The 25,951-nt window shown below is 35.0% G+C and overlaps 2 protein-coding genes and 1 long non-coding RNA gene across 6 annotated transcripts in view; 1 reads left to right on the top strand and 2 right to left on the bottom strand.

Moving 5' to 3' along the window:
* LOC144835272 (uncharacterized) overlaps nucleotides 1-13,756 on the bottom strand; it is a 26,507-nt gene extending 12,751 nt beyond the window's left edge. Inside the window, exons 1-2 of one of the 2 annotated variants that reach the window (XR_013611073.1) lie at nucleotides 13,615-13,756; nucleotides 12,435-12,489 (exon numbers count right to left, since the gene is read on the bottom strand). This is a non-coding gene — a long non-coding RNA (uncharacterized LOC144835272). The remainder of the gene's footprint in view (nucleotides 1-12,434; nucleotides 12,490-13,614) is intronic. The other variant, XR_013611074.1, reaches the window with a different exon arrangement.
* Nucleotides 1-14,642, top strand: part of LOC144835265 (neuronal acetylcholine receptor subunit beta-4-like) — a 21,124-nt gene extending 6,482 nt beyond the window's left edge. The window contains exons 2-7 of the mRNA XM_078690336.1: nucleotides 4,380-4,519; nucleotides 6,124-6,168; nucleotides 7,367-7,476; nucleotides 7,800-8,659; nucleotides 12,267-12,412; nucleotides 12,876-14,642. Of these exons, the coding sequence (XP_078546462.1) occupies nucleotides 4,380-4,519; nucleotides 6,124-6,168; nucleotides 7,367-7,476; nucleotides 7,800-8,659; nucleotides 12,267-12,412; nucleotides 12,876-13,049 (1,475 nt within the window). The 3' untranslated portion in view covers nucleotides 13,050-14,642. The remainder of the gene's footprint in view (nucleotides 1-4,379; nucleotides 4,520-6,123; nucleotides 6,169-7,366; nucleotides 7,477-7,799; nucleotides 8,660-12,266; nucleotides 12,413-12,875) is intronic.
* Nucleotides 9,845-25,951, bottom strand: LOC144835268 (glycosyltransferase 1 domain-containing protein 1-like). 3 transcript variants are annotated; one of them, XR_013611072.1, is made up of 13 exons: nucleotides 25,835-25,951; nucleotides 25,412-25,510; nucleotides 24,795-24,943; nucleotides 24,341-24,446; nucleotides 23,852-23,903; nucleotides 23,379-23,415; nucleotides 22,862-23,011; nucleotides 22,518-22,611; nucleotides 21,925-22,045; nucleotides 19,842-19,940; nucleotides 17,812-17,977; nucleotides 17,566-17,614; nucleotides 9,845-10,219 (listed from the first exon to the last, which is right to left on the bottom strand). XR_013611072.1 is itself a non-coding variant. In XM_078690339.1 (12 exons), exons 2-11 carry the CDS (start codon nucleotides 25,477-25,479, stop codon nucleotides 17,819-17,821), a joined length of 1,035 nt encoding a protein of 344 aa, XP_078546465.1. In that variant the 5' UTR covers nucleotides 25,480-25,510; nucleotides 25,835-25,951; the 3' UTR covers nucleotides 16,193-17,614; nucleotides 17,812-17,818. The 3 variants fall into 3 exon arrangements, 2 of the variants coding, with proteins under 2 accessions (XP_078546465.1, XP_078546466.1); XM_078690339.1 differs by lacking the exon at nucleotides 9,845-10,219 and having other exon boundaries at nucleotides 16,193-17,614; XM_078690340.1 differs by lacking the exon at nucleotides 9,845-10,219 and having other exon boundaries at nucleotides 16,193-17,610.

The following is a 25,951-nucleotide window of genomic DNA, read 5'->3' as shown; positions in this document are numbered from 1 at the left end:
TTTATCCAGCCAAGTGGATCGAATAGCGCATGCAGGCCTACTGACCAAAACTGTTTCTATTCAATTCAATTTTATTTTTTATTTCATTCACATTTATTTGAAACAATCCCAAGAAAAAAAAAACAGCATACATTTACAATAAGTTAAATGGTAACAATAATAGGAGCTGTCTCAAGGATCGGAAATAGAAGTAAAAGAACTTGTCTTATACCAACCCAGAAAAAAGATTAACATCTGCGTGACATATCATTTTGCTAATGTTAGCTTTATAAATAAAAATCATAAAAAAAGTCATGAATGATTTCATTGGTTGATTTGGAAAAGCAAAAATAAAACAATAGTAATAATAACATGAGTAAATAAACTTAACATTGCTCTTTGGTTGTAATGTTATATTTAACTGATTTAGATTTTTGCTTAAAATTGTCATTGATATCACTGTTATCATGTACAATCAAAATTCAATGCAATTACCCCAATCATCTCTCACAGCAGTACTAATATTTGCGTGTTTCAACCGTTAACGCTTCGTTGAAAGTAACACGAGTTATTTTCATAGTAAGTTAGCCACGTTTTAGCTGGATACAACAAAACACAAACACGCGTGTTTACACAGCCAATCTGTGTTGTGTATTTAACAACGTGTTGGTTCGATATTTTGTGTGATATTATGTGCTTTCTGTTCAAGTGTGATAACTTAATTTAATATAATTATAATCAAATTTATTTTATTAGCTATAATATTCGACACTCAATTTCATTATGATAGCAACCTTAGCAAAGTGACCTTATCAACTATCCTTAGAAACGAGAGACAATAATAATTAGGTATTTTGATATGTAGACAAATTAGTATATTTTACGACGTTGAGGTTTATAGAGGCGTTGTAAGTAAGAACATGAACATTAAATAGGATAACAATGATAATGACAATGGTAAATATGACGGCATCACGGGGCATTAATGATGACGACCAAAGAAACGATGATAACGACAATGACGACGATGATGACGAAGACGACGACGATGATGACGACGACAACGATGATGATGACGATGACGACGACGATGATGATGACGAAGACGACGATGACGACGACGATGACGACAACGATGATGACGACAACTATGATGACGACAACTATGATGATGATGACGACGATGATGACGACAACGATGATGACGACAACTATGATGATGATGACGACGATGATGACGACGACGGGATCAGTACTGTTAACGTAGCCTTAATAAGTAGGCCTATTGATTCATCAATAGAGTTTAATTGCCAGCTAATTGTTTTATTTTAAATTAATGTTAATTGAGTAATAGGGAGTACTGTATGTTATGCGTTACACGATGGAGGAAAAAGCAAATGTAACACGCATAGTTTCATGTTATGATGCCCTCCAATGTATCCATGTAGATTCAAACCACTTATAGTTATTATTAATACTCATAGACTATAACACTATTTGAAATGCATAACATATTCAACATAATTTTCACTAATAGTACTAAATTAAGCTACTGTTCTACCCCACTCGACCCACCCGTACACCCCTGGTTGTGGTAGTGACGATGTCGTCTGCATCGAGCATGCTCAATGACAATTTGATTTTATACTACTCGTCTTGTACGAAACAGAATTATATAACACAGTCTTAATGGCCTCCTTTCCTCGATATAAATGGGATATTTTCCTAATCTAGGCTGGTTGGATTTATAAATCAGTTATTTTCGTTGACTATTTAGGTTAATGCATGAGAAAAACACGTATGTATGTCTAAATGGTATTACTTTCAAATAAAAGGTCTGGCTAATATCTTGTATTCTACCAAAATGTCGCTATAAATATTATAATTTGTATATCGATTTTATTGGTTTGTTTGCACTAAACGGGCCTTTAGGCATGGGCGTCACTGCGCAGGGCTAAATTATTTGACTTATCTCGTTGTTTATTATCATGTAGGCCTACACAGTGTTTATCTTGTTGCGCGTAGTCAAATTTAGTGCGTATGCGTTTACGTTTCGTTCAGATTAGAATGATGTGACGCGTTTTGCGTCCGAAACGCAAAAAACGGCCTTGTCGATAAAAAGACGTTTTCTTTGATTATACAACGTAAATGGGTTATAGCAGACATATTGAGGTGTCATCTTATCTTTATGTGAGTCTTTATTAACTGTTGAAATTGCTCCTTTTGCATGCATGATTAATCTTTATTACGTCATTTCACGCGACATCTGGTACGCACGTACGCGTCAACTCGAATATAGCACGCTTTATATAGTCTCAAATTTAGTGTGAACATTTTTCAGTAATGATTGTTGTATCAAACTACATTACTTTGGAGTAAATAAAGTCATTTTACTAGTTTTTTTTTAAACAACTCACTTAAGAAGACAATTAGACTGATCAGCAAGGGTAATCGTTCATAACCATAATGAGGTGTATTTGCAATTTGTGATCATTTTTAAACGCAGACGATAATAAAACTTTATTTAAAACCGAGACTGACGTCACGTTTATTAATCAAACCCGACAAAATGGTGTCTGAACGATTTTAACGACATGGTTGTAGTAAATTCTGAAAGAAGAAGAAGAAAACTTCTATCATGCTAAATGGATGGATGCAACATTAGCAATCTGCATGTTATTACTTTTTTTTCTACGTAGTTGTAACGATCACAGATTAACGTAATGGATAGCACTAATGTGTTATTTGTTATCATAAACGATATCAACTACTGCACCTTATAATTGATACACTGCTATTATATATTGATAGTGTGTTATTATTAGCATCATTCAATTATAAATCATATGAAACATATTAATGAAAATGACTGCAAAAACAACAATTTACCGTCGGATATCAATTGAGAGTAAATGATACATAAGCAAAACCATGATTATTTTAAGGGAGGGGATGAGGAGAACAACCTTTTCTTCGTTAGAAGAGCTAATAAATAACGTATTCCAATATCAACACATTAATCATGTTTAATATAATGTAAGAAACTTTACTTGAAAATGCCGGGTCAAGTAAGGTAACTTTGTACTCTTGGTATAATGTTCATCAATACTAAAGGGTCATATATTGTATCAAAGACGCTGGCTGCTCTAAAGAAATTTGAACTAAAATGTGTTTTTATTTGTTCTATAACTTCATTTTGATTATCCAGTTGACCAAACGTGATAGAATTTATCAAAATTGCTTCCTTAATTAAGGGGAAAACGCGAGGGCGTGTATACGCAAGAAGCGCGTGCATATACGCAAGAAGCGCGTGCATATACGCAAGAAGCTCTAGTGAGTTGACAAATCACAAGCTACTATATGCCGTTCGTCGTCCTGATTGGTCAAATTACTTGCGCTTACGTACGCCTTGCGTCTTAAGCTTGGTTCCCACTATCGATGCAACGCAAAGACGTAAGGCAATAAGTGATTTGACCAATCACAAGCGATGGATTATTCGAACAATGGCTTGTCATTGGTCTCTTTAAGTTAATTCACATAGCTGCACGAATTCGAGAAACGAAAAATATATACATTTTTCGGCATATAAAATTAGCTCACATCAACATCAATCGAAAGTATTGAAAATTAAATCATTTTATTGTACTCTATTCAATAATAAGTGTTTGGTAATATATTTCACATTATCTTGTTATAGGTATAATCAATATAATATCAAGTGTTTAGTATTGTGTTCATTAGCCACATGGTCATGTCATTATTGATAAATTGTAATTTCATTTGATAAGCCATGGGGTCCGTCATACTTTCCTCCTTAGGCTACAGGTGTACGCCAAGGACAATGAACCAGAGGATTCTGGACAACAACCCCGGCGGTGGAGGGAGGAGCTCCCTGCTGCTGACCACGATTAAGGTTAATGTACACAGACGAGCGGTAACGGTAAGCGGAAAATCGCGTAGCTTGTCTCCCATGCCCACGTAGAATATGTATCTACCCTGAGCAGAAACCGCCCGTTAGCTCCTCGTTGTGTGTAAATGGTCATAAGGAATAACATAGGTTCTATATTTTATTACCGTTACCGCTCGTCTGTGTAAATTGGCCTTTTAACCAAAACACGGCGTACAAAGCAAATATACAATTATTTGGTCACACGACGCGCGCGTGCATACACAATTCACACTATTATAAGTTTCTGAACGCGCACATTTATTGATAAAACATAACCTTTGACCAGAAAATTTTACTAAACTTTAATCAATGGTTTAATCTGTTTACGGTTTAGCCTAATGATACTTTTCTGGATGAGTATAGAGGGCAAAAATCACACATGTATATGAAGACCATAATCCAAAAATAATGTTTGCATCTTATTAACATGAATATTATTTCCCTTTTTCAGGTAGTGATGGTTCACCGGGGGAAGCAAGACTCCGGGAAATCTTATTCCGCCAATACAACAAACTTCCAATTCCAGTTCAGAATACCAGTGATGTACTGGAAATTGTGTTTGACCTGTACCTGTCGCAACTCATAGATGTGGTGAGATATATCTTACATATATTCCCAATTGGACGCACCGCAAGCACGTAAGCTCAACATAAAAGTTGACCAATCATGCGATTCATTGGTCAAATCGCTTACGTTGCGCTTGCGTCCTTGCGTATCGCTTACCTATTTGCGTTGCGCTTATGTCCTTGAGTTGCGCTTACGTCCTTGCGTTGCGTCCTAGTGAGAACCAAGCTTAGTGGTTTATAAACCTATCTGTATTTAAAATCTACAGTATTATAGATATTATCTATTACTGCTGTACTAAATACTTCCCTCTCATAGATAATGGAACGTTCCGATCAGATCTCATATAATCTTGAAATGTCAGATATCTTGGGTTTTCTAAATTTAAAAGTCAGATATTTATTCTGTGAACCGTACCTAAATAATATATTATACGGTAATTGTAGGCTTGCAGATTAATTCATAATGCGCGTCCAACGCATACAGAATCAACCTAGTTCAAGAACGATTCTGGCCGAGCCGGATAGGCACACGGTGTACCTTAACATTACTATATTATATTATATCATTTTTTTTAATGCAACGCAAGAAGGACATAACGCAACGTAAGTTATTTGACCAATCACAAGCGATGGATTATTCGAACAGTGGCTTGTCATTGGTCAACTCGCTTGCGTTGCGAGTACGTCCTTGCGTTGCGTCTCAGTGGGAGCCACGCTTTACTGGCGCGCGTGTGACCGTCTGCCGGTGCAGGTTCTAATTCCAAGTAACATGACGTGAAGCAAATTACAATACTGAATGTTCACTGGAATGGCATTCTACTTTCAGAAACAAATCCTAACAGTTGTGTACTTCTGTGCAATTTAATTTTAAAATGCACTTAATTCTGTGTGTTCATAACTATAAAATATTGCATTACTACTACAAGAATAAGTCGGTGCATTTTCCCTGGATGAAACGAATCATACCTCTGAGCTATGCGGCCCAAATTCTTCATCAATACTAAATCATAATTGCTGAGTAAATTCTGATAAAACGTAACAAACGCGGGGTAAGTATATCAAATTAAAGCAAAGCGTCGTCTACACAAGAATTCTCCAAACATTAATTACACATCATAACGATTTCATAACATCAACGTTTGCTATTAAAGCTTCGAATCGCAATGTTGAAAATAAAGCAGCTTGATCTAAAGCCTTGGTTGCCATTACGACGAGGCAATACAAATCGTACGCGCAACGCAAGACATTAGACCAATCATATCCATTCGAATAATCGATCGCTGATTGGTCAAATCACTTGCGTACGTGCCACGTCTGCGCTACGTCCTAGAGTGAGAACCAATCTTACATCTTGGATTATTCTACATTTGTTTTTATAAATCCATAACATTATTTGTTAAAAGATGGATTTATAAAACTTGAATGAGCCTTTTATAATGTATTCTATTTAAGTTATCTATTTATAACAAGGTAATATGAATTATGTTTATACATGGTAATTGTCTCGTTCGTCGCATGCTAAATGCGAGACACCTACGAACTGTGATTTATTGCAACAATTACACGACAATTGAGTCTGAAATGACTTGCGTACATGAATAGCCTATCTTCACTTGTATTACATTGCAGGATGAGAGAAACCAAGTCATGACGGCTAAAGTATGGATAACACACGTGAGTTTGCTTTCAGCTTACTATTGATCATTTACTGGAAATATACTGCAGTATTTAACTATTTCATCTATGTTTGGGCATATCACTACCATATTTGGGCGCTTCACACTTTTTTTTGGCAATCTAGTTTGATAGTTTAGATAGAACTTAACAGTTTAACCCTTAATTTGTTACTTTCTACGCAATCCTGTCATGATTTGTCAAATTACATGCGTTGCGCTTACGCACTTGTGTTGATGCGTCGTGATGCGTCCTAGTGGGAACCAAGATTAATAAAGCTTGGTTCCCACTAGGACGCATCACGACATGATTGGTCAAAGTACATTCGTTGCGCTTTACGTCCTTTTGTTGCGTCCTAGTGAGAACCAAGCTATAACAGAAATTCCCAAAAGTTAAACAATTCGACCTAACAAAAAAAGCCAGCAATCCCAAGGTCACGAAATATTAACAACAACTTTTTGTTGTTATTTCAATCCGATGAAATATTGAACACACCGAATATAAGCAGCACCTGCAACATGAACAAACAGGATGAGGCGGCGGCTTATATTAATATAGGCTAGCTACCGATTTGATATCGATATTTGAAATCCCTATGTCAAATTCAAAAACCTGAGTAAACAGATTTACAATAGCTTGACGATAAAGATCACTGCTAAACACAGGGGGCGTTTATTACACTTACGGTGAGGATGAATATTTGAGATTATTCATCAAGAACCATTTTTTAAAAATTAATGATCAAAATTGTAGTAATTTACAGCTACGATAAATGAAATTCTAAAGCGTGATTCCCACTAGGACGCAACGCAAGGACGTACGCGCAACGCGAGTAATTTGACCAATCACAAACAACAGTAAGTCATTCGAATTGTCTACGTTGCGTCTACGTCTACGTTTTAAGCGTGGTTCCCACGAGGACGCAACCCAAGGACGTAACGCAACGTAAGTGATTTGACCAATTATTCGAACAGTCACGTGTGATTGGTCAACTCGCTTGCGTGGCGTCCACGTCCTTGCGTTGCGCGTCTGTAGTGGGAACCAATCTTAAATGGGAACCTAGCATAATTAATGTTCAACTTAAACAATATAATAATAATAAACGAAAAAGTGATTGTTTTGGTCGCATGCGGAGGAGTTTATCCTGAAATATTGTTTCTCCCAAGGGTTAAATTGTTTGAGCTTTTTCTTAATATAGGAATGGGTTGATCATCGGTTGCAATGGGAAGAAGATGAGTATGATGGTGTATCTAGTATTATAGTGCCGACAAGCCTAATATGGACACCAGATATCATCCTCTATAATAAGTAAGTTCAGTCAATGGGTACATTGACACACTCCATAATGCTTGGTTCTCACTAGAGACGTAAGGACGTAACGCAACGTAGTGATTTGACCAATAACAAGCGATGGGTTATTCGCAGTGTCGCTTGTCATTGGTCAACTCGCTTTAGAGCAAAAATATACAGTATTAGTATCTATTGTTATAAGATCCAAAGAAATACAATTTAGATGCATTGTATAATATTCGCCAAAAAAGGGGAGGGATTTAATCTGTTGGTCCATTAAAAAGATATAATAATTCATTAAATCATTTTAAAATAACCGTTTTTCTTTTTCTGCTGCTTAGTGCATATGGACCTTTTGACGTTCGATACGCGTCAAACGCTACAATCAGTAGTAACGGAACAGTAAAATGGTTCGTACCGTCAGTCTACAAAAGCGCGTGCCAGGTTGACGTGAAATTCTACCCGTTTGACGAGCAGAGATGTGTACTTAAATTTGGTTCTTGGACTTACAATGGTATAGTTGTTGATCTGATTCCACCTAAAAATCAAGACATCATAAGAGAATTCGACATTTGGGGGAACTCTGAATGGGATGTGCAGCTATCACCTGGAAAACGAAGCGAAAAGGTTTACCCATGCTGCCCTGGGGCGCCGTACATTGACGTCACATTTACGTTCGTCTTACAACGGAAACCATTGTTTTACGTAGCGTATTTGCTGCTTCCCTGTGGCCTCATATCGTTCAATACAATTCTTGTGTTTTACCTGCCTGCTGATTGTTCCGAAAAGATGCAACTGTGTACGTGCATTTTACTTTCTATGGCGGTTTTTCTTCTCCTTATATCTCAACAAATCCCGCCTAACGCTAATAATTTACCGCTAATTATGAAATATTTACTATTCACGAAAATTATTGTGACGTCATCAATTGTGCTGACAACTTTGATACTTAACATGAGGTTTAGGACGCCTGAAACGCACGAACTTTCAAACTGGCAAAGAAAGCTATTTCTTGATGTCATTCCTAAATATTTGAAAATGCGTCGACCAGACGCGTTTGATGATCGCTTCAATCATTCAGAGTCTTCCCAAATCAGAAAGGACAGCATCAAGTTGTTGTCAACGAGGGTTGCTAGTATGCTGGCACCGATGATGGTCACAGAGATGGAGGACGAACTAGAAGCTAGGGCAGAGAGGCAGGGTAAGTTATCATGTTTCTTTATCAGTGGCGTAACGCAGTGGAAAAGGTTTAGCACTCCAAGGGGTCCTCCGATGCTGGGTAGTTGCATTAGGGCTGTTAATCTAGACTCCTTATGCTCTGGGGGCCCCAGGGTTTAGCCATTGAGCGCTCATAGCTGTGACGTCACTGTTCCCTATGCAATCTATGTCCATTAGACTCAATAACGCGTTTTAATTATGTGCAACGAACCTCTTGCATTGGTCATTGAGTGTTAACGCACAAAACAACAAGCCGGTAAACGAGGCAGCATTAGCGTGCCGTATGTGTATGCTAAACAGGTACTTCATTTACGTGATTACGTACGTTTTTTGCGCGACTACGGTAACGTAATTATTAAACACGTCAAATTACCGGTTTACTCATTTTTGTTATCAATATTAATAGTTTAAAGCACGTGTAGCGGCATTTAAAAACAAAAAAACCGTTCGATAGAATGTTTACACCTCTTTAGACGTGGCGTCACTGCGACGGTCAACAATAATGACATACTGTAAATAGCAACAGTGATAAATGAAATTATATCAATTGACTTCATTAAAACAAATGAACGAACCGACTGAGTTACCCATCAATAGTTGATTAACGAGTTAGTTGTAAACCCGGCCGTCGGGTCGATTCGTAGCGTATTCAAAAAGAGAAGGAGGTGAGATAGCGGTTATCGAATTATTTCTCGTATGAATAGTCCAGTCCAATTCAGTTATCATTAGTTAAACTCTATATACACTATCAAACTTTATGTGACAAAAAATATGATGTGTCGATATATGGACATGATGGTGTCATATCTTTACCATATTTGGGCATATCACTACCATATTTGGGCACATCACATTTTTTTTTTAAAATAGTTTGATAGTGTAGACAGAGCTTTATACAACACCTCCAATTGAAGGTGGGATTCTTTTTTGAAGATTTATTCAATATTATTTATTCTCGTGAAAGGAGTTTTGTTTTTGGGGAGGGCACACTGTGTCTGTCATACATACGTTTATTTTTAGGGTGACGTGTACAATGACATCATATTCGAGTTACAGATACAGGTACAGATTCCTTTTATTATCCAATATAATTTAAATTACAGTGTTTGCACAACTAATGAACAGAAACACAGTTCAATTTCAATTAAAATCAAACAAAAATAAAATAATCTTAAACGTATTGGCTCATTTAAAAAACCTAGTACGAGACAATACGAGTAGAGGGCTACCCCGGTGTACTGGTGTACACAGTCACTGTCACACACAGTTATCATATCATATCGTATATCTATAAAGGTTGAATAAAAAAAATACTGTCTTATATAAAAATGAGTAAGGAAGAAATCCCCTGATAGTAATTGAAAAGACTTGTAATTACACTTGTCAGGATAGTAGCCATCTTGTATAATTATGTAGATAGTATTTAGACTTCTTTACTCGGCCGTCAGGTATTTGAATAACCCCGTGGCAGGCCTTTATCACAAGTTCAGCTACCGCACTGGATTGACAAGCCTGCAGGCATATTGATAACAATCTTGATGCTCTGCGGAATATTACAATTATGTATCTACTGATGAGACTATAGTAATACTCATTGGTAGGATGCTATTAGATATTGCCCTATTTTAGATAAGACTGGGGATAAGACACCATAAGCAAGAGTCACAAGGAATGTTAAAAGTAGTAGGGTGGAGACAGGCAGTATGAGAAAACGCCCGATGACCGACAGTAGAAATAGAGAGACAACCTAAAATGTTGCGCTTCATGTTAATTTTTGTGATGTTTCATGAGGGGTCCCCAACTTATGTACGAAAGAAATATCGCGACCTGTACGGTACGGTCCTGTCGTAAGTGTGGTGCCACTAGGATGTAACGCAAGGACGTAGACGCAACGCAAGCGAGTTGACCAATCACACGCGACTGTTCGAATAATCCATCGATTGAGATCACTTTGCGTTGCGTTACGTCCTTGCGTTGCGTCCTAGTGGGAACCACACTTTGATGATGACCGACAGCACAAAACGGATGGAAATGGATATACACGAATTCAAACAAAGTCTTATTTAAATATTAAGATGTTTGTCTAACTTGATTGTACCGAATACCCAGTAAATGTGATATAGTTCTCGGGTAGATTAGATAGAGGAAAAAATGAGACCATTTCATCACCACCATGAGCAATTTTGCACAATTATAATTGTTTTATTTCATAATATACTGTCGTGCTGTGGCAATACAAGAAATCATCCCAGCCGATATGAGTTAATGAATAGTTTAAAGGTGCTACCTTCAAATATGAACTCGAAACACATTCGATACTTTCCGACAAAGTGATAGCCTATAACGTTAATTTAACAACGACGACGCGAGACGCGCGAGACGCGCAGCTGGTATCTTATCTAGTTAGTGTGAAACCTCCTCTTATGAAGGCAATTATCGCATAACGTACTAATTCGAAATGTCCATATTGTATAACTAGACACAGGGTAATAAAACTAATAGCATGCATAGAATGAGGTTTTATGTTTCACATAAATTACATTGTTTAATTATTGTATGATTATGTCACAGAGACAATGTCATTATTTTATGGTATTAAATAAAGTAAATCATACCGTACGTTAATTATTAATACAAGTTTTATGATATGACATCAAGACAAATTGCTAAAACGCGAAATTATTTAATTACAGCGACATCAAAATAAATTGCAAATCAATAAATTACATGCATGTCTTAATGGAAATTAGGTAAAAGGTTGATATAAGTTGATGACGCGTCAACAACAACTTGATAGGTGAGATGTGACGCGTTTGACATGCAATTAGAAAAGAAGTCACGCGCTTACGTCATCATTAGCAGACAGCATCATTTGTTTTACGATGATGAAGTCTGATTGCAATACATTAAACACGATCTTTAAAAATAGTATTATAAGTTTATTTTTCTAAAATACACAGTGTCAATAACCAGTTTATCTTGTAAACTTAACTGCGCATTGGACGCTCACATCGATCCTAAACGTGGCGTCATAGCGGAGGGGGGGGGGGGGGGGGGGGAGGTATGGTGAGGCCGTTACAACTTCCTGTTCACATCAACAAGTCCCTATACTCTACATACATTTTGCTTCAACTAAACATTTCTTCTGCAAGTATGTATACCTAAAACAAAAAAAGTCTGAAATATTCAATTCCAAATGATATTTGTTAAAATCTTGTTTGGCTTTACTTCGTAATGCTTCGTATTTACATTTATCACAAATCACTTTAGCGTACAAAATGGATGTAAATGTTTAAAGCTTTAATTTGCGTTTTCTGATAGGAATGTGATTGCAGGAATTCGTAAGCCATAAAAACGGTCATAACAAATAGATATTTAACTGTGAAATTTGTAGACAATAATAGCTGTAAAATTGTCGGAGCATTGTTGCGAAACGTGATGTATTTTGTTTTCAGACGTAGTTTATTCGCGCATGCTCGTAGAGAGGTATTATCTCAATTCAGTCGTAGTGCACATGCGTACGTGGTATAGGTGTGTGTTTTGATTTAATAAGTTGTTTAAATTTGATTTGTATTATTGTTTTTTTTTAGGTTTACTAAATCAAGGTAGCATGGGTCATAGTTCAATGGATCCGGATGTGTCCGTGTCATCTAGTTCATACACAAGCATCAAAGACGCCGTGAATGACGTAGTGTATATTACGTCACAGTTCGCGTTCACAGAGGAAACGTGCAAGGTATACAAATAAAATAACTCACATTTTCTTAAAAATTCTAATGATTACCAGTGGTGAATCTTGGCACCGCGCGCCCTCTTTTGAAAAATAAATAATAAATAAATCAATCAATTAATAAACACCATTGAACATCAATCAATACAGTATAGACCTGCCCTCTAAAGCGTGGTCTCACTAGAGACGCAACGCAAGGCCGTACGCGCAACGCAAGCGAGTTGACCAATGACAAGCCACTGTTCGAATAAACCATCGCTTGCGATTGGTCAAATCACTTACGTTGCTTTACGTCCTTGTGTTGCATCCTAGAGTGGGAACCAATCTAAAGCTCTGTCTCTATCAAACTAGTTTGACAAAAAAACTCTTTTGTCAAATAAAGTTTGATAGTATAGACAGAGCTTTATAAGCGCGCGTACACACAATAATGTCGTCTGCTTAACAATAATTGTTTTATTTTATTCTACAGGCCAAAGAAGAGTGGAAGTACTGCGCGATGGTGCTGGATCGCATTTTCCTGATCATATATCTGTGTGGTGTCTTCATTGGGACAGTAATAATAATCATGGAAGCGCCTCTAGCAACTACATTCTTCTATGAACAATTTTGGTCATCATCTAACACAACAGCTGACGATATTTGAAAACGAACAGATTAGAAATTATAGTAAACTTTTTGGGGTGCAACATTTAAGCAATGATTGGTATACATGATGTAACCCTCTCGTGTATATTATATACAGAACATAATCCAATCGGATCCTACGATAGCCTGCTAATCGAAATTCAATTGAGAAATATGAAGTAAAATAGATGGCATTTTTTAAAATAATTTCTTAAGCTCTACTACGCTATCAAAACAGTTTAATGTGCCTATAATGGTAGTGATATGCCCAAATATGGTAGTGATATGACATCATCATTTCAATATATGGGCAAATCACATTTGTTTTTATCACATAAAGTTTGATAGTGTAGACAGAGCTTTAGGTTCGGTACCCAGGTCACAGAATTGTGTCGCGTGGAATATTGGAAATGTTGAGAGTTAGGCCGCTAGCGTAAAAAACGCTTGTTTCCCGTCACGCACAGTGCAAGGTATACATTCATTTGTGAATCATTTGATAAAGGTTGCTGGAACTATATTACATTTTTGCGCGATAAGGCACGTCTCGTAATCACGTGATATTGAGAATAAAATTGCAACCATACCTTAATGTTGATGAACTTGTCGTGATTAGTGCAAATCCGGTTATATTATGCGAAGTTGTTTATTGACGAGGAAAGGACTGGCCTAGAAGCGTACACACCGGCGGGCCGAAGTTGCGTTTTGACGAACGCGAGAGGTGAATAATCCATGACGATACAAAAGGTATTGCTAGAATTTGCTAATCTACATATTAGTTGATGGAGGCTGCGCTAAACACAAGACGCACATCATATTAAATGGGATGACGAAGGCTTTACAATGATGAATGTGATTCGCGTTGACAGTGAGCGAAGCTGTATCACCAATCCATCATTATATATCGCACCAATTAGAAAAAAAAGGTGATTTATTATATATATGTCACGCGTTTACAGTGTTTCATTGCTGTGTATTGTATATAGAGACATAGTTTATTGATTCCGTTACATTTTAGGTAAAGCTATATTAACAAACTACATTAATGTCAAAATAATTGTAAATTATATTTTGCCTTCTTCTTCCAAATTACATTGAACCCACTAAGTTCGTCTTCCAATTTTTATTTTAACAGTATTTATGAAATTATAATAAATGTATAAGTAAATTTAATATTTTAATTATCGTGTACAGTACTGCTATATTCTGGTTTTTGTTTTCATATTTCATAACCTCAGATTCACGTTTAATTTAAGACAACCGGTCTGTATGTATGATTTGCATATCATAGGGCATATTATAATTGTTGAAATATTATCTTTTCTACACAAACGTAATGTAGGGAGATAGAAACATATAACTACTGTATTGGCTTGGTTCTCACGCAATCACGACGTAAGCATAACGCAAGTGAGTTGACCAATCACAAGCGACAGTTTCGATTATTATCGCGTCGTGATTGGTCAAATTACTTGCGGGTTGCGGTTCGCTTACGTCCGTGTTTTGCGTCCAAACGTTAACCGAGTTTTAAAAAACTGTAAATTAATGTACTATTATTAGGACAGTCGTAAACTCATTAAGGTCAACAAAGGTCAAGAGATAAAATAAATAATATTTAATAGCAGATCTTCTTGTACTTCTATCATGCGTGTGTTGATACCGAAAAACATCAATCAAGTATTGAACCATTACTTGAGCATACATCAATGGAGAAAGACCGACGTTTTGAGTGAAAATAACGATCCATTATTTAACAAACTATGTTTTATAAACGACAGTAGAATCCCTCATTTTGGTCAGCATGACTTTTCGACTCGACAGCTACGTAGACACATGACGAAAACGAAAGGACGCTTTATGACTACGCGCATGTTTTAACCCTTTTAAGAAATTTTGTATTTGTTGCTTTTGTATTTTACCCCTTGGTGTCCTACGGTCAGTATTTTACCCATTTTATCATATTTTATTATGTTGTGACAAGCAAGACAAAAATCGAGCCAGTGTGACGAAATAAAATAATTGAATTGAATGATGAAGGATTTGGACCAACGACCGTAGAAGGCAAAGCATCAAAGCCCAAATACCACTTCTGCAGTCTGTCAATCAATCTTCACAAAGTAAACCTTGCCAAGAGCTAAGTGTATAGAGATTGCACATCACTTAGCCAGGTTACAATGTACCTATGGCCTTTTAAAGTGCCGCGATTTTCACCTGCGTCTTGACAGGTGAGAAAATAATACATATCCCATGCTGACTAAGTGTAACAACCCAACGGTTGCCAATAAAGCCACGCATACAACCCAACGGTTGTCGATAAAGCCACACTTACAACCCATCAGGATAATTACAACAATTATGTTTAGCCTTGTGTTAGCTAGGGAGCTTAATGTTCCGATAGCATTGATCATGACCATAACCCCGCTTAGAACATTAAACTTAAAACAAGTTCATGTGGCGCAACGTTATCAGGTAAGCCTAGAAATAACATTAAATATCACATCGTTAGTTGAATAAATCAAGTGAATAATATTTACCATAACAATACTGTATAAGAAGTATTTTATGTAATATATAAGGTCCGTTATATGACTAATTAAAACATTAAAACATTAGTAAATGACAATTACATGGATTTGTTACACATTAATTTAATTGGTTCCCTAGGAGACGCAGCGAAAGCAAGTTGACCAATAGCAAGCGTTCGAATATTCCATCGCCTGTGATTGGTCAAATATTTACGTTGCGCTTACGTCATTATTGCACTGCATTTAAAGCCATGGTTCCCACTAGGACGCAACACAAGGACGTAAACGCAACGCAAGCGTGTTGACCAATGACAGCGAGAGTTCGAATAATCCATCGCTTGTGATTGGTGATCACTTACGTTGCGTTACGTCCTTGCATTGTGCGTCTCTAGTGGGAACCAAGCATTAGCGGCAACCAATTAGGAAGAATGTTATAGGGTAAACTATATTGTAAGATACTGTATATGTTGTGCCGACAAATTGATCGCGAGCATAACACGTGAACGGTGTTTGATTTCATATGTTATACTGTCATGTCGTGTAGATATTAGATAGCAGTCATTAAATAATGATTTCCCATATAATTTATGGTTACACACCAAACACGAATGACCTGCTTAAATAAATCAAGCTTTATTAATTTATTATAAAATTTCATTTATTCAAGTATAATATTTCGGCGCGCTAATAGATGACATTTTATAAGAGTACCTTGAACACATTACCGTTGAATGTTTGGAATCAGAATATTTGAAATAGTACATAACCAGAGCGTATCGGAGCTAACGTCGCATACATTCGACTTAAAACACCGCAGTTGTAGATGCAGTGAGATGTTTTTGAATAACACAACTCTCAGATATTTCTCAGTCGTGAAGCGTGGATGATCGATAGTGTTTTAAAGTAACTGATGAATTCTCATCATTACAATTATTATTATTTATCCATTAAAACTTCTCTATTTTTGGCGATGAATGGGTATAGACCCAGGTCACTAACCTTTTCCTAACGAACTTAATAAATATTCTTTACTAACAGAAAGTAAAAATCATAGGTAATAAGCACATGTTTGTTTAACCTAGTCATAAGGGTATGTAATATCTTGTGGATCTAATAAGTACATACTTAAGTCATACAGATAATATCTGGCCACTTCAGTTTAAAATGGAAAACGTCTTCACACAACAAAATACAGAATTTAATTAAATTAAATATTATAATTTCTAAAATATATATATATATATAGAGCTACTGTATACATTGTTATTTCAAATTTTTTAAAATATTTTAAAACTTTATGATTTTATCCAAAAATGAATAAAAAAGTAACTAATTTAGAAGATTTTATTGCATTATTTATTACTATTACTATTTATTATTATTTACAGTTCGTTTGTCCAAAATCAGGACTGTGGATAATACTGATAGGAATATATACAGTTAAAAAGTTTTCAAAATTAAAAAAAATTATTCATTTCCAATTTCCAGTATTACTGCTGATTCTCTACTCTTGTAAATGTATATATATGTATATATTATATATATAAAAAAGGAAACAGAACGTTTCACATGCGGACCTATACACATGCGGACCTATACACATGCATTGCTTGCTCAAAGATGTACAGAGTGGCGAACACAAATGAGACGCGCAATGTCTAACGACGATAAGCGATTAAGATGATGGTATACTATATATAAATCCAAAGGCAAATTACTGAATTTAATGACAATGCTGTGGGTATCATTGGCTGGATCTCAATAGAGATACAAAATAAAAAGCAAAAAGCTAAATCAAAACGATAAAGTAAAAAAGCCAGAAAAGTTAGCAGAGCTTTTGGGCAACACTTCATTAGTGCATATTATATATAATATATATCTGCAGACAGTACTTTTATTAGATCTCGTCTGGGCAGAATATTAAGGATTTTATTTTTTTTAACCAAGACATGTGATTGTGTTTATTGTTGTACTGTTGGAAAATTAAATTCTATATCACAATTTTTTTCTTACCAAGAAGGGAAATGTATGTCACTGTAACAAAATGACTGCCGACTGCTGTCTAGAGAGAGAAAAAGAAAAACCTTTTATGTGCGTGTATCTTTGCTTTGTAGATTACGTACTCTGTTATGAACAAATATTGTTTGTGCCTAAGAAATACAGCATTTAACCTTACCGACAGGTGAAACAACATAGCATATATAAATAGATTATTAATATATGGCATCATATGATAAGATAGTATCAAGAATCACTCACTTGTACATTACTCGGTACAGTCTGTAATCTTTGCCACAACTCTACAATAATTAGCTCTCTCATTCTCAGTCGAGTGATTAGCTGTTAAGTAGTGTTTAGCGTTATGAATGATCCGCTTTCTAAAACATTCATCTTCTCTCAAAAGCTTTGCATAATGGATGAATTCCTTGTTTGACAAAAAGAAAACATATTTAAATGAATTGTATTGTAAGTAAAATAATAAAGGGAGAATATGAAAACAGATCTCTTGAAGGTTAAATGATTAATAGGCACCATTAATAAAGATGTGAAAATAATGAAAGTAATAATAACAATATAAAATTTCTATATAATTATTTTCTGTTGTTGAATATAAATCAGTCTTTATTACATTATGTATCGTCGTATCAATTTAAACATGGAACATATTGATTGTTTTAAATATTTTGTTTTCACCATTTGTATGGTTAGTATACAAATACCGTACTCAATGTAAACTAATGCAGTATACAAATACAGTATACAAATACAGTATACAAATACAGTACTCAATGTATTAATGCAATATGGTACATTTTATCTGCTGAACAATAAGCACTAATCATAATTTAGTACAGATTTCATCATAAAAACATTATTTTATCATTACATATTCTTTGAAACCCATAATGAAACATTTTAAGGTTACAATACAAGACGATACTCTTGACTAAACACTACAGTACATTTATCATAAGATGTTGCTATTGACTTAAGTTACTTTAGGGTACACATTACTTATGTAATTAAAATGACATTACAGCAAATTGCTGCAGTTGAAGTGCTATAGTAGCTAAGGTCATTAAATGCTGCTGCTGCTGGGCTCTACTACTAATGTCTTTATAGTCTAGGTTGTAGATGGCGATTCAGCCTCATATTCTTTAAAAGAAAACATTTTGGCACACATAGCGTGTCATAACTATACTGGAATCACCAACAATTATAATTGCCTACTGGTGGCGCTTTGTAAAAAGAAACAATTACTAGAGGCCGGTGCCACATCCGACGACTGTAACTAGGCAATATCAATATGCTGTGGTGTTGTATAACTTGATAGAGGGCGACAAATGTATTTGAATTTATGGTATTAGCGTCTAATTATCATTCATTGTCAATTGGTTTATTTCATTGGGAATTTTCTGTTTAGTTTAGTATTTACCTGGGTAAGTTGGTGACCCACCCACCAAAGATAATTGACCCATGACACTAACTTACCAGGGTAAATAGTCTTAAACAGGGGCAGATTCAAGGGGGCCCAGCCAGCCCAGGCCCCTTCTAAATTTCACAAATTGTAATGCAAAAGATAGGACATCAAATTAAGGCAGAACTTCATTTCACTACTTTTAGGCCCTTGGACCCCCTATTTCAAAATCCTAGATCCGCCTCATTGACAATCAACAAAACAATTTCAACATTCTAAACAAATAAAGATCAATTCCTATTCATGTTACCTTCAACAAAATGTAATAAAACCAAGTAAAAAGCTACATTAAAAGTTGAATGATGGAACAGAGCATGATTGGGTGAGACATTTGAAATAAATAACAGTATGAATGATGAGCTATTAAGATACATCTAATATCTTGTCTTATCTATCTATGTTGTTAAATTGGTCATTTTATGTCAACACTAACTAAAATGTATTGAGAGTACAGGATTCAATTTCCTGGTACACTGTACAATGTCAGTAATCATTTGTCAATAATGAGTATCTATCTATGCTGGTTCAGTTATTATAAAATACGATACTCGGAAATATTACAAATTAGAATTCTACTATCAAAATCAATATCATTTATCGGGGGCTGAAATATTGTTGAGTTTTTCAAATAAAGAATGGCGTTATGGTGGTTAACATGCTAATACAAGCCAAGAAAGAATTCTAGAAATATGGTTTGACCAGTCACAACCACTATGACAGTGTACAGATGAGGAGGAGAATGAGCTGACTCAGGTATGAAAACTATATATGATCAAACTACAACAAATAGCCTTAAAATAGCGCTATTTACCTGTGGTGTGTTGAAAAGTAATCCTGTTTCTTCATGTGATATGATTGCCTTGTTTCCTGCTATACCTCTTGCTAATACTGGGACTTCAAGATTCATTGCCTGTAAATCAAATACCAAGTATTTAAAATATGCATCTAGTATCAAGTATACATACCTAGAAATTTCTCAGTAAATGAAATAATTCAAAAATACTTTCGAGTTTAACTTTTCAATTCAATTCAATTTATTCTGAGTTTCCAAAACAAACAATAACACATACATCACACATGCTAGACCCGGAGGACTCCTACAGCGAACTTAATCGCTTAAAGGGGGGTTCCGGGTTTAAAATGAATAGTAAAAAATGTAAAATATATTTGTTTGTCTCTTGAACGGTAAAAGTTTCAATTTATATAAGCGCCCAGTGAAGCAGAACGAAGGCTGTGAAATGAGGCCAGATTACAAGTGCAGCTACGGCGATATGACACTGTGTTACAGAATAGGAAATTCGTGAAATGGTCAATCTTCCGACGACTCGTTATCATTAACCATATCAATTACTTTTGTAAAATTATACTTATCTGATGTAATTTTAGTCGGTCTTCCCATTTATGAAGTCAATTTTCTATGAAAATTTATCAAAACAGTGAAAACTTAGATATGTTTGCACTTTACGTTTGCCGATTTTCGCACTGACTTAGGGAAAGCCTTCAAAATCAATGAAGCGTAACGTATACATTCCTGCTGAGCGAGGAGAGCGAGACGATGATACACATGCTCTCTCTGCCCATGCTTGGCATCGTCACGTGATAAGCAGATACAGTGTACAATACCAAACTGGTCGGGTCGAGTATACCCCGTTTATAATCACAACATAAACGATGTACAGTATTTGATTGAAGGTCGACTCGACCTACCGGAATGGTATAGATAACATAGCTCGAATGAGAGAGTTGGAATATTTGTAAACATAAGTATTGCTAATTTTAACAAGTGTAGCCTATAGTAAAAGGCCTGGTAGTATCAATTCGCATAGGGTCTACTACACTAGCTAGCTCAATTTTTAACTGGGCCGGATCGGCCAGGTCTCCTTCCTACTACCTGGTCTACTTGCTTGATGCAGTATCCGCTTTTTTGGAGAGTAAACTAGGCCTATTTTAGGCCTACTTAGACGATCGGGACACCATACGTGCGGACGGCGATCGGACCTTGTTTTGCCTCAATATTTACAGCAGATTTTGTAGAACGTTTTAGGTTTAGATTGTTTAGGAGTTTGGTTGATAGGATGGGTTTGGATCCACTGAGTTTTGTTATTTATGGGCCAATCGTTTAGTAGTAGGCTAGCTAGGCCCATGATGGGCCCCAATGTTTTAAAACGTAGGGTAGCCATCGTGGCATGGAATCCCTAGTCAGAATGGCTCTCACCCATGACAAAAAATGATTTAGGCTAGGCCTAGCCTATTGAAGCCGATAAATACGATCTGAACTATTCGAGGTATAAAAATAGTATAACTGTATACAATCTATATATAATCTGTACCATGGAGTAATCTGTACTAAATTTTGTATTTCATTAAATGTCAAATAAATATATGCTACTACTGTTATTATTACACTTTAGGCCTAGCTTAGAAAATCTACAAAAAATGTATTTCACAATGATCGGGTGGTCGTGGTTTGACAGGGGAGAGAGATGTAAATTAGTTGACAAACACAACGTACATGACGTCGCGAGTTTGGAATCCACTGATGACGTGATTTTGTGAATATCTCATGAATATTAATGAGCTTCCCTAAGCTGCTGAAAAACAGACTTTCCATGAATTTACCCTAAAATGTATATGAAATTTAATTTTTTAATTACTTGTTATTACTTCTTCATTCTGACATGTCTATATTGTTATAATATTTTTTATTTAATAAATAAACGATATTTAAAAGCAATTTTAAACCCAGAATCCCCCTTTAAACTTCTAGCTTGTATTCAATATATTAGTTTATACTACCATTACTTTGAAATTGTAATGTGCTTTTTTATTATGCTATACTATATTATATTACAATTGTTTACTGAATTGAATTGGAAAAAAACCTTAAAAATTACCTCTAATATAGTAGACGACATTCCCTCGCTCAGCGATGAGTTGAGCAGTGCAAAGGATTGTTGGATAGCGGCATGAGCATGGCCAAGAGAAAGCTCAGGTAATAGGTGAACACCTGACAAACTGAAAACACATAAAACTCTAATAATGAAATGTGTTAAGCTCTGTCTACACTATCAAACTAGTGTGATATGCCCAAATATGGTAGTGATATGACCAAATGTTGTAGTGATATGACATCATCATGTCCATATATCTTTTTTTTTTTATAGCTTTTAGATACATAGAGAATCAATCAATCAAAATAAATTTATTCCATAAAACTAAGGATATGTACAAATATGTCATCAAAATGTTATGGAAAAGCCGACATTGTCCGGGAGAGCCTGTACCCAGTATTCACTAATCACACTAAAGTGAGATATTTCCCTTAAATATTAAGAATTTCACTTAAATAAATATTTAATTATTTGCCTTAAATTGTATTCACTTAGATAGGAGATTTTTTTAATTGTAAGGGTGTTTCCCTTAGCCTAAGTGGTGTGATGGTGAATACAGCCACTGGTTACAAAGTTACATATAGACTATTTCTCACCCATTAACAATTTGCTTAACATTGGTTGTATATGTTGTATCTAGGTCTGGACCAGCCAAGACTAGATGAACAGTGTTCTCCTCTTGGTGCCATTCTGTTGAACAGAAAACAAAAATTTATGAAAAACAAGAAAACATTAGCTACGAAAGATGAGGAAACAGCTAGAGTTCCACTACAAAACTCTATGAAAACCGGAAACTTTCCCAAACCCAGACTTTTATTGAAGTCCGAAATGTCTAAAAAACATTTAGACATTCTAGGCCAGCTGCCTAAGGGTTTCCGGTATTAGAAGACTGTCCAGTATTGGGATGCATTCCATTCTTGTTAGACTGTCCATAATTTACCTGAAAACACTTGACAAAGATAGAGGACATCTTTCACAGGTCTAAGTCCAGCTAAGAGAAGAAAGATTTCGCTATCTTGACGTATGTCGCAACAAATATCCTGAAGGTGTCCGATGAAACTAAAGGAAACATCTGGTGAGGTCTTCACAGCTAAAAAGAAACAGACATAAGTATAATTATGTTGTTACTTTTATTTATTAATTGAACAATAAGCATTATTTTATTTTATTACCATTAATACTAGAAAGAGACTACCACCAGAGAGAGCCCAACAAACAATAAGACGAATTGATGGTAGTGAAAGTGAAAGCTTAAGAAGACTTTAACAACAAACGAACATTATATTATTACTGACGTACCATCATTATTACCATTATTAAATAAATGTTATTGAACATTGTCTAGGAGTTGCATCATTCTTTTTATTTTTAGCCAATATTATTAATTAATTAATACTTGTAGCTAATTATTGTATACTTTTGTTTTTGCTTTTTAAAATTATTTAATGATAATTTACCCTGGGGTTGGAGAATAAGTCGTCCAATGACATCAGGCTAAAATAAATGAATAAATAATCAAATGTTTCAGTTGTCGGCCGAGAGATGTATGGTTAAGGATTAAGAAGATTAAATATTAAAAAGACTACAGATTAAAAAGATTAATTATTAAAAAGAATAAAGATTAAATATTAAAAATAATAAAGATTAAAAAGATTAGATATTAAAAAGAATAAAAATTAAAAGATTAAATAAAAAGAATAAAGATTAAAAAGATTAAATCAAACAAAGATTAATTAAAAAGATTAAATAATAAAATAAAGATTAAATAATAAAAAGAATAAAGATTAAATATTAAAAAGATTGAAGATTAAAAAGAATAAAGATTAAAAAGATTAAATAATAAAAAGAATATAAGATTAAAACGATTAAATATTAAAAAGAATAAAGTCTAAAAATATTTAAAAGATTAGTTTAAAAGATTGTAACTTACCCAGAGGTGTACAGCTTGTTCATACATTGGCTTGCTAAATGCTAGCAGAAACCTAAATAAAGTAAAAATAGAAATTGAATTTCATACATTTATCCTCATTAATACAACTTAATCCTCTCTCACACAATCCCACCTTCCTGACAAACACAGAAAAACTAAGTTAGAACTCTTAGAACTTACCATAAATACTACTACAATAATAACCCAAAAAAAATCTATTCTCGGCCACTCATCCCCATGATGCAAATTAATAATATTAATACAGCGATTTGCACACAAACATAATCATAAAATAACCAAAAAAAGAGAAGAAAATGAGAGGAACCATTTACTGCATCTACGATATGAAACTCTGTCTACACTATCAAACTAGTTTTGTGCCCAAATATGGTAGTGATATGACATCATCATATGGGCACATCACATTTTTTTGTCACATAAAGTTTGATAGTGTAGACAGAACTTAAAGTAATTGTATAGTGATCTTACTTTGCTTTGTGTACAACCGTTGTCATGACTGCCATCTTGTCTTTACATTTAAAATGTTCATTTAAATCAGTTCCCCCAAACACAAGAATTATTGGAAGACTGCAAGCTAGAAAAAGAAAAGAAATTAAAAATAATTAAATGTTTTAGTTGTTGCCCAAGAGATTTATGGTTAAAAATTAATAAAGCTTGCATTTTTGTATGAACGTTAAAATATGTTATGGGAGGGTGCACCAGTCTGTCAGGAATGCACCCTCACTCTTCAGGGATTGTCAGGAGAATAACAAAATAAAATGTGTGTCTGCATTTGAGTACCACTAACATGATTGATAGGTACATTTATAGTGTTTTGACACTGTTTTTCTGGTCTATTACTAGGCTACAAAAGTTTGAGCCTTTTTTTATTATCACAACTATATATTGGGAACAAATTGGTAAATCGTACACCATCACAAACCTTGTAAATACAGCCCACTGCGATACGCATGAACAGCAAGAACACAATCTGGCTGAGAGGTTGTCACATGATCTTCAAACTGTTTTGAACTCTGAAACTGGTAGCAATCTTGAAGATCAACTACGTGTCCATCGGTTTCCAGATAATTCCTGAATATGATTAAAATAAAATGATTAGATCAAAGAATTCTCGCTTCAGATTTTTTTTTTTGTTTAAACTTTTGTTTATACGATGAAAAACATATGTTTTTTTGAATGAATTAATTAATTTTGAATATATTCAAAATTAATTAATTAATTCAATAAAACATATGTTTTTCATCGTCTAAGTCATCACAATTATTGCACACATTTTTTGTGTAATTTTTACGGTTTTATTTTTCTATATGATATGCCAGTTTTCAAAACAAATTTCTGTTAATTTTTAAATGGACAAATAAAACACTATGACTATGACATGTCTTCTGTGTATATGGGAACAACAGCTAATAGGTCTCATTCGAAGGATGAGGCAATAAGAGTAAAGTATCCTAACTAGAAGATACAAACAAGGTACCGATATCCCTTTACCCTCTTAAAAAATATACAAAATGTACTGCATTGCATTAAAATGAGTACCGTATCCGTTGTGATGACGTATTGTTGCCAGTTTGCAGGTGAAGAGGAGACAACAGGAGCACTTTCATGACCGCTTGTGAGTTGCTAGGAGACACAATTCTGGAATATAAGCAATTACTTACACTTTTACAAGAATTCATAGTTTTGAAATTCCAGTGCAATTAACTAATTGTTTTACTGTGAAGACATTGACGGCCGTGGTGTATGGAAAGGGAACCTTTCTCCAAAGTTTAATTAGTATCACCCATGTACCACCTGATACAGTCAACAGACTAGGAAGCATGGACCCTGGACCAACCACCTTAGTTAACTGTCAGTGCTTAGTTAGGCCTACTCTCTAAGCTCTAGAGTAGTAGTAGGCCTAAACATACTAAACGGTACTTTATAGAAACAGTACAACAATAAACAATAATAGACTCGTACCTGGCACCATTTCATTCCCAAAGTCAATGTGCAATTCTTCTAATTCGTCTAATAAACGGTAGGCTAGCTGGATTTAATAGGCTTATTATTATAAGTACATACCTCAGTACCGTCGCT

This window comes from Antedon bifida, chromosome 2 (assembly GCF_963402885.1).
Source record: "Antedon bifida chromosome 2, ecAntBifi1.1, whole genome shotgun sequence".
Classification (NCBI taxonomy): domain Eukaryota; kingdom Metazoa; phylum Echinodermata; class Crinoidea; order Comatulida; family Antedonidae; genus Antedon; species Antedon bifida.
The sequence above is the reverse complement of the archived record's forward strand: the minus strand, read 5'-3'. Positions and strand labels throughout refer to the sequence as shown.